Here is a 12,211-nt window from a genome sequence, read left to right on the forward strand (position 1 = left end):
GGATTAATGCATTTATACACCACGGCCAAAATAAAGGGATTTAAGAAAGCAGTCATTTTCCTTTCCCTTTTCTTTCCCTACAGACAGAGAGTGTAAGAGCTTTCCTGTTTTGTAAAAAAGTGATGCTGGTGATTGAGGGAGAGTAGTTCCAAAAAGCAGAATGTAACTGAAATGAAATAGACAGGACACATCAAAATCAAGGCATTTAATAAAATAAAACCTCTTTTTTTCTTGCCTAAAAGTTGTGTGAAAAATATGTACATATCCATTGGTTCAAAACTGAGAGAAAGCTCCTTGTTCTGGTGGACCATCGTAATTTCTCAAAGTGATGAAGCCAACTAGACAAACGTATTTGGAGGATTGGACTGAATAGGCCAGGCAAGCTTTTTTTCCTTGGCTTCTCTGTTAAAAGCATCATAGATGGAGTCTTTGGTGACAGTTTTGGCCGGAGCTGGGATTTCTGCGATCCCAACATGATTTTTCTTGGCAATCCTGGAACTGGTGGTGATGGTGTATGCGTTGCTTCTGTAGCATTTCATGGCAGACATGCAGAAAGTTTCTTTCATCCCTCTTCTGAAGTTTGCATTATAGACGGAGTAGAGGGTTGGCTTCGAGGCTGAAGAGCTGAAAGCGATCCAGGTGATGGCCAGGAAAACCAAGGAGCTCTTCCTGTAGTCTGTTTCCTGCGGGTGCCACAGCTGTACCACGTAAAAAGGGAGCCAGGAGAGGAGAAAGACCGAGTTCAACATTAAGAACATCTTGATGGTTTTCACTTTTGTTCTTGGGACGATATTCATTGTCCTCCTGACAGTCCTGCCGTCAGTGCCTATTCTCCAAATGTACTTGATGACCTTCTGGTAGAAGAGCATAATGAGGATGGATGGGATCAAAAACACCACCAAGAGGTGGATGATACTGTAGACGGCTCCTTGCCAAGAATCAGGGAGAAAAAAATTGCAGTGGCCGTCGCTGCTGGAGCCGTAGAAGAAGAAAGCGGGCGATGCAAAGGCAGCGTCAAATAGCCAAGAGGCCAGAATCATTTTCTTGGCTTTCTCCCTTGACACTTTGAAGCTCAGCGGGTAGACGATAGTGTAGAATCGATCCACGCATATAGAGAGGAGCACGTATATCTGGACGCCCGGGGTGAGGTACTGTACGTACCTTACCAGCTTGCACATCGCGTTCCCCAGCACCCACCTGCCGTAGGCCAACTGGAGCAGCACAAAGGGCGTGCTGGCGACACTGATGAGAAGGTCTGCACATGCCATGGAGACAACAAAATAGTTGGTGGTGGATTGTGTCCTCCTGCTCCTGTGGATCACTAAGCAAACAAGGGAGTTTCCAAAGACGGAAACCAGCCACAACGCTCCCAAAACCATGCTGGCTGCTGCAATTTCCCCTGGCCTGAGTTCATACTGCAAGATGGTGTGATTCCTGCTTGAGCTGGGTCCTGCGGGTGACTCCGTCATCTCGTAGCCAGCAGGAGGGGTGGAGGTTTCGGGGTAGCTCTTGTTCTGCAGCAGGAGCAATAAGGTAGGGAGAACAAGAGGCCCGCTGCTGTTATCCATGCTGTGGGAAAACATGGCCACGTCTTTTGCTCAGGCTGAGTAAAGAGAGAAGAGAAAAGGTTACGGTTAACAAGTATGTGCGAAAAACGTACCTTAACCACTGAAAGATATGTTTAAGTAGTATACGTACTGCTTAGAGTAGTAGATTTCAGAGGAACGGTCAGAAATACCCAGTAAGACTATCTCACCTTCACCAGGGACCTGCCAAGCAGCAAGTCTGACTCTTCAGAGCTCACCCTGTCGAGCAGAGCCTGTAGGTCGTGCAGGTCTGTGGGTGAGCCAAGGGGCAACTGAAGGGTTGCCCTGAGCAACTGACACCAACACACACCACGGAACCTCTGCCCACAGCTGTGTCATGGGAGGCCCTTGCTCAGCTCTGGGAAGGGACCCGGTCGCCTCGTCTTGTCCTTGGCACGTGCCAAATTTCTGAGCTCAGGAGCCCTCTGTTGCCATGACCTGTGGGTTTGCAGGGGTGTGGGGGTTGCCAGATGAGTCCGAGCCCTGTCCTTTTGAAACATGACTGGCTCAGCTTCCAGTCCTCCCTTTCTCCTTTCTCCATTCAAGTCAGTACCCTTCTTTGCCTACCAGATCCTTGCAGTCCTTCCTCCTTCTTTCCGTCCCCAGAACACACATTGCCTGGCCTGGGCACTGATAACGTAGCCTTCACGGCTCTGAGGCCGGGTAGTGAACGTCACCAAATGAGTGAGCATGAGGCAAAACCAGAGGTTAGAACTGGGTTCAAATGGCTCTGTTAGCTGCCAAACAGCTCACTATTCCTGATGGATAGTAGTTGAACTTGGGAGCCCTCAGTGTTTCCCTCTCTAAAGCAGCCCAGAGCAGTCACCCAGCATGGCCTGTCATTGGTGACTACACCACCACCCCTCGAGCAGTCAATAACCTGCCTGCTTTTTAGATGGTGTTTTTCACCTGCCTGGACGTTCGAGTGAGCTCTGTATTTCTGAGCAAGCCCTGAAATAGAGCTTCTGGGATCAAACTGCATCTGGTCCTTTGTGTTAGGTGTGTTACACACCATGGCATGTCATATCTGTGACCTCCTGCTTTAAGGAGGAGTGAGACAAGAATTGATATATTGCTAGAGAGTTTCTTGTCTTGGATTTAGCCAGATGGTTCCATCGGTCCTAGCCTATCACAGGGATAAAATGGAAAATTACTTAATATTAGTGCCTATGCATTTACAAACTCTGTCCTGGGGGCTGATGCTTTAAGAAGTGTCCTTTGAATCATGGTGTTGACATGCAATGCCTCTTACTCATTAGACATATAAAGTCTGTTTCTGTGTGTATATTGTGTGAATGATTAACTCCAGAGTCTTGATACTGTGTAAGATAAATCAGGATTCAATTAATGACCAGAAGATCAAAAAGTTCATTGCGGAAGCCAAATGGGCAAATTCAAAAAGCCACCACCATCCTCCTCAGTTTTCTAAGTGATCCGAATTCCCAGCTTTGCTTTCTGAGTTTTTTTCAGTGTTTTGCTGATGCTTTTTTGCTCTGCCTACTCTAGCTCTGCATCTATCACCAATTACTTTCTTCTCGTCTGCCTACTCAGAGCGGAGTCTGAATGCGTAAAGCCAGTGCATGTATTTGGGATCTTGCTCCTAGCGCTGTTTTGCCTGTCATCTTCAATAACACAACAGAAAAAAATAGTCAGATGTGGAAGAGGAAAAGATGTATGAATTGCTTGATATGGTTAGACAAGATATTTTTCCTCTAGCTTTTCAGACCCTGTATTCATTAGCTGCACTTAACATAACATTGCATGTTTCACATGAACAGGCTTGATGTACAATCAGCTGCACAGCACAGGCATAAATTTTGCACGCTTGAAAATGCAGTGTGTTCGGGAGCCGTGCGGCACAGCTGCTTGGACACAGCCAGTCTGCATAGCCGCAGCCAGGCTGCTGCAGGACCCTGCTGCGCCTCTCCTCCATGCCTCGCACCGTGCCCGGCCGCTGACTCTGCATCGTCAGAAAGTGGGTCAATGTGTGAGTCACCAACGCTTCTCCCAAAGCAACCGGCCTTATTTAGCTTTCGCATGCAGGGAGCTGAAAACATGACTCAGGTTAAGCTGGACTCGTAGCTGAAGCAGTTTGAGGCTAGTAACAGCTGGGTTTGTTTCAGTGGGGCATGTTAAAGAAGGAATTTTACATGGCACCGTCCTGTCAAAATAACACTTGGAGACATCGGTAGTGAGACCCAGAAGTGGGTGTCGTGGTGGTTGAGTTGCCAGCACCTGGAAGGGGCACCCTCTGCAGATGATACCCTGCCCCTCGTCCCGTCTTCTGCTGGAGGGCTGTGCAGTGCTGCCCAGCCTGGCCTTTGCTTTCCCGTCATCCTTAGCTGCCTTCCCTCATCATTTTCTTAGTAGCTTTGCCTGGCAGATGATTCCTGGTTTCTCAAACAACTCCTGTTTGCCTTTCCCCAACCTCCGTCAGGTGGATCTGCTCCCCCGGAGATATCCTGCCGTCAGCTGTCTGCGGGGTATTTGGGCTTCTGTCTCTGGCAGAGTGGCAGAATGCATTGACAGTACAACCCGCTAAATTACATGTTGGAATTATCTGTAATAGAATAATACATGTGGAGCCTATTAACCAGATAGAAAAGAAGATTATCGGCTAATTTTCTTCCTTAATTTCCCTTCTTGCCATGCAGAAGTATGTGCCATTTAAAAATAGCCAGCTGCACAAATTAAGCTCAGTAGAATAATAACCAGATGAAGTAGAATAATAACCAGATGACATTTCTTGTCCAGTATTGAGGAGTAGTGGAAGTCAGGTACAGAATGAAACGACCTTCCTAAGCCTTTAAAATATGCGGACTTGCTAACACTCTTCTCATGATATTTCTCCTGGTGAGCCAAATCTGCTGTCCGTGTCTTTTCAGACCTGAGACATTTAGTTATGCAGGTGGGTAAATCCAAAAATAGTTACAGGGTTGTAGCACTCAAATAGTACTTTTTTCTGTTGCATTTTGCCTAGAAGTCAGCCCAACCACTGTTTACTGAAGAACGCAGGTAACCTGCAAACATAGAATCATAGAATCATTTTGGTTGGAAAAGACCCTTAAGATCATTGAGTGCAACGGTAAGCCTAACACTGCCAAGTCCACCACTAAACCATGTCCCTAAGCAGCGTGTCTAAATGTCTTTTAAATACCTCCAGGGATGGTAAAACAGAAGAGGCACCAAACACAGGTGCAAGTAATACTATATTTTGTGATTTTTTCTTCACTGGAAAAATCCAAAGTCATTCATCACACTTCCCACAAGATCCAGGTGAAAATATAAGTGCAATAATAGGGACGTTAACTACCCTGAGCATAGGATTGCTCTGGTTGAACAGCAATTACTTGTTTTATTTTTTTAAAAAGTAAATGCTATCTGATTAACCAATGTGCTCTGAGATTCCTGCATTCCTAGTCATAGATAATTTTGCCTTCTAATGGACCAGAAGCTGGTCTCTTTTGATATTAAAGGATTTCTATTCAACCCTATTTTTCCTAGGTGGCACTGAGATCAGAATCGTGCCTTGATTTAGCACTAAGAACCTTAGTGTCTATGGCCCAGCATATCTTTTTCTTCTCTGGGCAAGACTGATTTTTATAGTGGAGACTTAAACTTCTGCATTATGAGTAATGCTCCTAATGGCAACATGAGTGTGAAAAGCTCAGCATTCGCACTGCTCTGTACGGGTCTAGGATGCAAATAAGTAGAGATTCTGTGTCTTGCTACATTTGAATCTCGAATTCCCATGTCCCCATTTGCTGCATCGTTTACTGAAATATGATTTAAGTGTTAGAGAACCGTTCAACTTGCAAATATCAGATCCATAAGAAAACAGTGATGAGCTCTTTAGCCTCCCTCTACCTTGCAGGTCAATAAGCAGGTATTAGAAACATAAGAAGTAAAAATTACGTATAGCAAATATGTGAGGCCTAATGACATTTTTATTTAACAAAACCGCTTTTGTTTGATTTTCCCTTTAAACCTATATAACACTGAGCTGAGTGAAAGGATACTTTCTAGTAACTGTGAGTCTCCATGGATGCAGCAGTGCCAAAACTCTCACTTTTTCTTTTGAACATTTTAGAGGGGGAATCCTTTTAAAACTGCTCTAAGGACTGCCTGTATTTCAGTTTAAAGCCCTAAATTTTGTGCATTTGCTTGGAAACAAAAAGGGCATGTGAAATGACTCATAATCATCAAAGAGGTATTTCCTGGTGCCACAGTTCCTATTTTATGGACCTTAATTTGCAGTTTGAAGGCCCAAACACTCAATTTTCAGGGTCATCTTTTTGGGTTGGTAGCAAAAGAAACATATTCTTGCTAACTCTCCAAAACAGATATGTTACTTAGAGAAGAAGTATTTGAGCCACAAAAACTTCATGAAATCACTGCCATGTCTACTTTGATGTTGCATAAAGCCCATATGGCATAGTTACTGTGTGTTTGCATGCTTACTGTCCTGTCTAGAAACGTAGTGTCCATTGCAATTTGGAAGAGTAAACCCTAATAAGATTCGCAAAGGAATGCAGTAAACGGCTTTTTTTAATGTTTAATCAAAAGAATCAATTTTTTTTCCCCAACCACTGTTTTTCAGGATTAAAAAGGTAGCTAAAGAAACGGATCATTGTTCATTGCTTAACCTAGCACTAGCAGAGGGGCTTTTTTATTCAACACATTTTACCTCTCTGCTTCATAACTGCAAAACAGTAGGCAAACTTTGGCCCAGCAAATTATTTGAAAAGCATTAAGCTGGTCATTTACTCCATAAACTTCCCTCTCTGAAGAATATCTCAGGAACAGCTGCCAGACTGGAAGAGGAATGCTTCGTCTAACTGAGTTTAATCAACATTAGAAGTGGGCGTAAATTGAATCAGAATGGGGGGGGCTTTTGTCTGGGTGTAAGATGCTAGAAGGTGACATTCTGCCTAAATTCAAATTAACTACCCTGTGTGTGCATCGTCCCAATGTAATAATCCTTTTTTTACAAGAGCACAGAGTCTTAATCTCTCTGTGTCTCTTGCTATGTGGAGATATCTGTGTCCATATTGAGGCCATTTAGTACTTCGGCTTCCAGTGGAGGAATGCGGATACACATAGCTTTTGTAAGCACACAGATTCCCTGCCAGTTCTTTTCTCTGGTCTAGTGCTCATAAAAATGCTCAGCTATTCGCCCTGTTCCTTTTATGAAGGCTTTTCTATTGTCTGGGCAGCTCTTCTGAGCAAAGCCTGAAAATCTCTTGAAATGAAGTGTGTTCTTCCTCACTCTCTGCATTCCAGTGCATGGGGATAGAAAACATCTGCCCCTCTTTTATTAGGAGAATAAAATGTTTTGAATGCAATAAAACTTTTGAGATCCATACCCATATCTCATTTGTTGCTGCCTGCTCCCTGGCTTTACCCAGCTGGTGGAGATTCCTGTTCTGCAGCATGGGTAGCTAAAGATGACATGACTAGAAGTGTGGATAGGCTGTTTCATGGATGAAGCTTTCAGTGCCAGCGTGGTCTCAACTCAACTTATGGTAAAAGTTTCTGAACTGAACTGATGATGTAAGTCGATACACATTATTGCATCTTATATCAGCATCTGAGAGCCTAGCCTGTATTGCAAGGTGAGGTCATGGGAGCAGGAAATATGGATGGAATCAAATAAAGGAAGGAAATGTTCTTAATTTCCAGCACATCTAAAGAATATATGTTATACTTAGCTACTGCATGAGCATGAGTCTAAACAAGATTTTTCTGCTGTAGACGTGAGGAAAGTAAGGGCAGCTAGACAGTCTCTTTGCTGTCAACCTTTGTTGACTCTTCGTGTTCTTTCCTGACTATTTTAACAAGGTATTAAGGCTGAGAACAAGGGTATAATACTGCAACACTTGCTGGGATTGGAGCCAATTTATATTTCTTATACTGGTTGCCTGCGGAAGAATCCTTTTCAGCTTTATCCTTTTAACTGAGATTAGTAAGTGGTGAGCCATGCAGTATCTAACTAGACCAAGAACAGGGTCCATCTATTGCTTCTAGGTCTATCAGATCACATCTGGAGTAACTACTCTGACTGCAGACCTGTAGCACTGGGTCTGAGGCCTGGCCCAGGGCAAATCCATGGGGCATGATTTTGATGAACATTCAGGGTTCAAAACCATACATAAGTCACAAGTTACTGCATATTGGCTGAGTCTCCTTAGGAGACAGTGCCATCTCTTGAAGCTCACTGTGGTGTTAAAGGTTCTGGGAGCAGTGGCTTTTTTCTGCATCTGAAGTCAATGAATTTTTCTCATGTATTTGCTGTGGGTTAAGACTGACGTGTAGGCAGTCACTGGGGGTCTATTAACCTGAGGTGAGTTGACAAGACCCAGTAGTTTATTCATGCATTAAGCCCTAAGAGTGCATTTATTCTGTGTTGGCAGTGGGAAGGATCCCTTACAGTAACTGCGGATTCCACTTGTACAAGTGGACATCATGCTCTGGTTCAGGGACAGACAGTGGTAAAATATGAGCCAGATTTGTGCTCACCACTACCCAGATAGACACCCTGATCTCATCAGCATCTGCAGAGCAAGGGAACAGGTGTAACTCTCTTCAACCAGGTCTATGCTGAAGCACACATGGAGTCTGCAACCCTCAGATCTGTAGAGAGGATGACCTTTCTGAAGAGATAGGCAGGGTCACCTACAGCGAGAAATTAATCCTCCAGCGGCTGTAGGGTAGGGTCTTCCGTAAGGCCCAGGGAGGACACAGTCTTTCTTCCGCAGACCTGGGCTGTGCCGAATGAATTGTTGGGCTTGCCATGACCTTTTGACAGCTTGATTCTTCCATCTGTCTCCTCTGCTCTTAACCATGGCCTGGTCTGGCTAATCATAGGAGACACACACAGCGCAGTGCTCTGGCTACTACCTCATGAGCATGAGTGCAACACACTGTTTACAAACAGGTACACAGTGGTTACGAGTCTCCTGTTATAAATGTAACTCTTCTTCCCCAAAGGAAAGACCCACAGAGTTTTAAGTATCTCAGAGCTTTGTTCTGTCCTCCTACTGCTGTGACTAGCAGGCAAAACTCTAGATTAGCGCTGATCTAAAAATGGTGGCAGAACCCAGATCTGTGCCCAGCGTGACTGCGGGGGCATGAAAAAGTGGGAGCAAGGTGAAGAGGAACCGACCTCATTTCCAACTCTGCTGTCAAAAATAGGTTCCACCTACTGGAGTTGTCCAGGAAGAGTGTGGAGAAGCTTGAAATACACCTTTGCAGGCTGCTTGCCTTCTTTAATGGGGATCGAGTCTGTCCTTGGACATGGCTAGGTTGGACCCTTTCCTGATTCAGAGGCAAAAAAATAGATGCTCTCACCCACACACATGAATTTTTGGCAACACCAGGCCCTGCCCACAACACAGCATGCTCTTCTGCTTGATGTGAGGAATGCAGTGCTTACCAGGGCTGGTTTGCCATGGTGGGTGTTGACAGATAAGCTGTGGTGAATCTCACACTTGGCTAATTTCTCTGCCCATCTCTTGGAAATTCTCACCCTCTCCTCGCTGAGTGTCCTCTCCCCCGCACGGAAAACGTGCCAGCAGCTTCAGTGATGACTCTGGCAGCTTAGCTCACCCTCTCACTAGCAGTGAGCACAAGTTCTCCTCCTAGGAGAACCTTAGGGTTTTTTCTTTTTTGTTGATTCTATACGAAAAGGTCATATAGAAATGAATTCTTGATATTAAATCTTGTAAAAGCTGCTTTCTCAGCACACAAGAAGTTAATATGGTAGCAGGATTTTTGCCCTGGGATGTGAGAGTGCCTGTCATATGGCTCTTGACCCTTTTCGGTAATGTGGATCTAGTGCTCGCATGACACAGGTCACCTGTGCCAGACATAGTGACGGAGAGTGGGGTAGCACTGGTGGCTAAAAATCATGCCAGGGATAAAGTTGCCAGAGATCAGAAGATGCTTCCAGGAGGACTTATCTGATAAGAATAAGAGGAGGAGACCTGAATGAGCAGTAGGAGAACATTCCCATGGGCCTCTGTCAGAGGATATGGCCATTAGTGAAAGCATTTTGTAGTCTTCCTATACTAACTTTGCTGGAGAAGCCAGGAGAGCTGAAGGCCGTGCAAAGCCCATAGTTAGGTTGGAAATGCCTGATGCAGAGATGATTGTTGGAAGGGATGTCTCAGCTGAGCTAGGCTCAGGGAGGACAAAAGCAGGCTAGAAGAAGCCACCAAGGCAAGATGCTGGCCTGCTGATAACCCCTGAACTGGAGATGTCTTCTTGGGCAGGGTGCCAGTTGCAAGAACTCTGTTGGCTGCCTGTCAGAGGGAAAGTCTAGGAAATAACGGAAGCTGCTGGAATGGAGGAATCCCAAAGACACAAGCACTGCGTCATGTTTTGGTGCTGGGAGAACTGTGTTTGTGGTGGGGAGGGGGAGCAGACTCTACTTGAGGATGTTAGGGGATTATTCTGCGTTGTGTGATTGAAATTGCTCTCTAAATTGTTAAACACCTGAGGGAGGATGCCTGGTGGGGCTGCAAAGGAAAAAGCAGATGGAGATTATATGGTGTGACCCAGATGGGGGAATTGCACTGCACAGCTTTGCAAACAGAGGCTTCACAGGAGAACTGCGGGGGAGTAAGAGTCTGCAAGCTCTTACTTTAAGCTAAGGAGCAGAGCTCCCTAAACGTGTCTAAGGCATTGAAATTCCTCCCCTTACTGACTCATCCGAGACCAGGATGTTTCAAATAAACTCGTAAATCAAGCTTCCAAAAATATTTAGACACCCAAATAAAGATTAGCTTTTAAGGATGCCTCTGGGTTGGCATCCAGTTTTTCTGCAAACCAAGCCACTTGTTTAAGTGATTAACAGTGGCTTTAACAACAAACCTTCAAGAACCACATTTGAAAATCTTTGCCAGAAAGAATTGGCTATGAATCCTGCCTCATACACACAAATGGTCTTTTGAAAGCAGAAGGCAGTTTTACTTCTCCACTACTCTGTGGAGCCAACATACTGTTTGACATGCTGGAAGCCAGCTGGATAAATGAAAAATATTGCTATGCATTCTTAGAGAGCATGTGCCTGAATTAGCAAAAACAGAATAGCCTTCTTGCCTCTGCTGGCTACAGATAAGCAAAGATTACTATGCCTGTGGTGTTTCCCCAAGTAGCTGCATCCAGGCACCCCCACAGAAAAAGGGAGACAATGCTTTCAGAAAGGATGATTTCAAATTAATGACTGAAAAATACAAAAGCAGCTGTTTTAGTGCAATAACATGAGGAAGGAAGAAGCTGTTTGAATGTATCTAGAGAGAAAAAAAAACCCAGATGGGCAGATTGGTCTGCTCCACCTCAGTAAAAGTAATTTTCTGCTTTCATCGAAATGATCGTGTCAGGGGATTGTTTTAAGACAAGTAAGTGGCATAATTTAAAAATAATGAATATAGATAGACAGAATGTAGAAGATCTGTGCCGAAAATACAGATAGTTGTTCTGCAGTAATTCTACACACCTCTCTGCTTTCAGCAGAATCAGCTTAAAATTCAAGCCCCGCAGAGCATTGGCTCCTGAGGAATGAGTCCTCCTTGCTGAAACCCAAGGATTTTAAATGCACATAAGTAAATACACAGAAGATAATTTACTGGAAAAGATCGTGTTGCTTGTCTCTGCAAAGAGGACTATCCCTTTAGCCACAGCACTGTTCGGCACGGCACCTCCCCGTCCACATACCTGCTCCAAAGCATAATCCCAGAGGCGCCGGTCTCGTCCTTTCTCTGTTTGTAATCCCAAGTGAAGGCACCCCTGGGAAGGCGCCAGTCATACTGGAAACCACGGAGTGCGTTCACATCCGAGGCTGCCTCCGCCCGGCTATTCGTAAATCGGGCTGAGGGGGAGGGATGGGGTCTTCTACCCCTCTTCTCTGACGGAGGAAAAAATGACGTTTCGCAGGGCTGGCTGCTGCCACCGGTTTCCTTCTGTGTCAGGTGGGATGCGGATCATGTGGCTGTCCCTCCCCAGGACCCAGCCGCCCCGGGGCCTCCTTTCCCCCCGCTCCTCTCCCTCCTCCCCGCCGCGCCGGGCGGGACGCCGGTCCCCCGCCCCGTCGGGGCCCGTCAGCACCACGGACAGCGGCGCCGCGCCCGCCCGCGCCCCGGCGCCCCGACGGGGCGGGCACCGGGCCGCCCCCCGCCGCCGCGGGGCTGCCCCCCGCCCCCGCCAGCCCCCGGCCCCCGCAAGGCCCCGGGGCAGGGGAGGGGGCGGCCCCGGGGGCAGCCCCGGGGGCAGAGCCGCCCCTCGGCCTGCCGCGGGGTTCGGCTGCCGGCGCTGACGTCCCGGTTGCTATGGCGAGGTGCGGCGGCTGCAGAGGATGCTTTTCTTCCACGATGGTCGCCAGGGGACCCTGCCAATTGAAAGAAACGGAGCGAATGAAAGAGGAGAAGGAGGTGGAGAGAATATTTAATCAGCTTCCTCTGGGAATTCGTGTTCTTTTATTTTTTTAATTCCCACGTAGATACTGAAACTCCTTAAGAAAAAAAGAGAAATCAGCCTGACTGGTCCTCCCATCCAGCATTGGGCACCTTTTTTTTTATTTTATGGGGAATGGCACTGACACCATTTCCTTATGTTTTCTGCCACAT

At 46.1% G+C, this 12,211-nt stretch overlaps 1 protein-coding gene across 2 annotated transcripts; it reads right to left on the reverse strand.

The window, feature by feature from the left end:
- Nucleotides 1-190: 190 nt before the first annotated feature.
- On the reverse strand, nt 191-11,588 carry GPR19 (G protein-coupled receptor 19). Of its 2 annotated transcripts, none has more exons than XM_009465033.2 (2): nt 11,304-11,588; nt 191-1,603 (listed from the first exon to the last, which is right to left on the reverse strand). In XM_009465033.2, the coding sequence occupies exon 2, from the start codon at nt 1,581-1,583 to the stop codon at nt 339-341; it is 1,245 nt and encodes a 414-aa protein (XP_009463308.1). In that variant the 5' UTR covers nt 1,584-1,603; nt 11,304-11,588; the 3' UTR covers nt 191-338. The 2 variants fall into 2 exon arrangements, with proteins under 2 accessions (XP_009463308.1, XP_087620754.1); XM_087764628.1 differs by lacking the exon at nt 11,304-11,588 and adding an exon at nt 1,699-1,854.
- Between the last annotated feature and the right edge of the window lie 623 nt (nt 11,589-12,211).

The sequence above is a fragment of the Nipponia nippon genome, unplaced genomic scaffold (genome assembly GCF_047370975.1).
Source record: "Nipponia nippon isolate SJK-2023a ecotype South Korea unplaced genomic scaffold, ASM4737097v1 scaffold_3, whole genome shotgun sequence".
NCBI lineage: Eukaryota > Metazoa > Chordata > Aves > Pelecaniformes > Threskiornithidae > Nipponia > Nipponia nippon.

Coding starts and splice junctions, on each gene's coding strand:
- GPR19 (XM_009465033.2), bottom strand. CDS start 1,583: ATGTTTTCCCACAGCATGGATAACAGCAGCGGGCCTCTTGTTCTCCCT.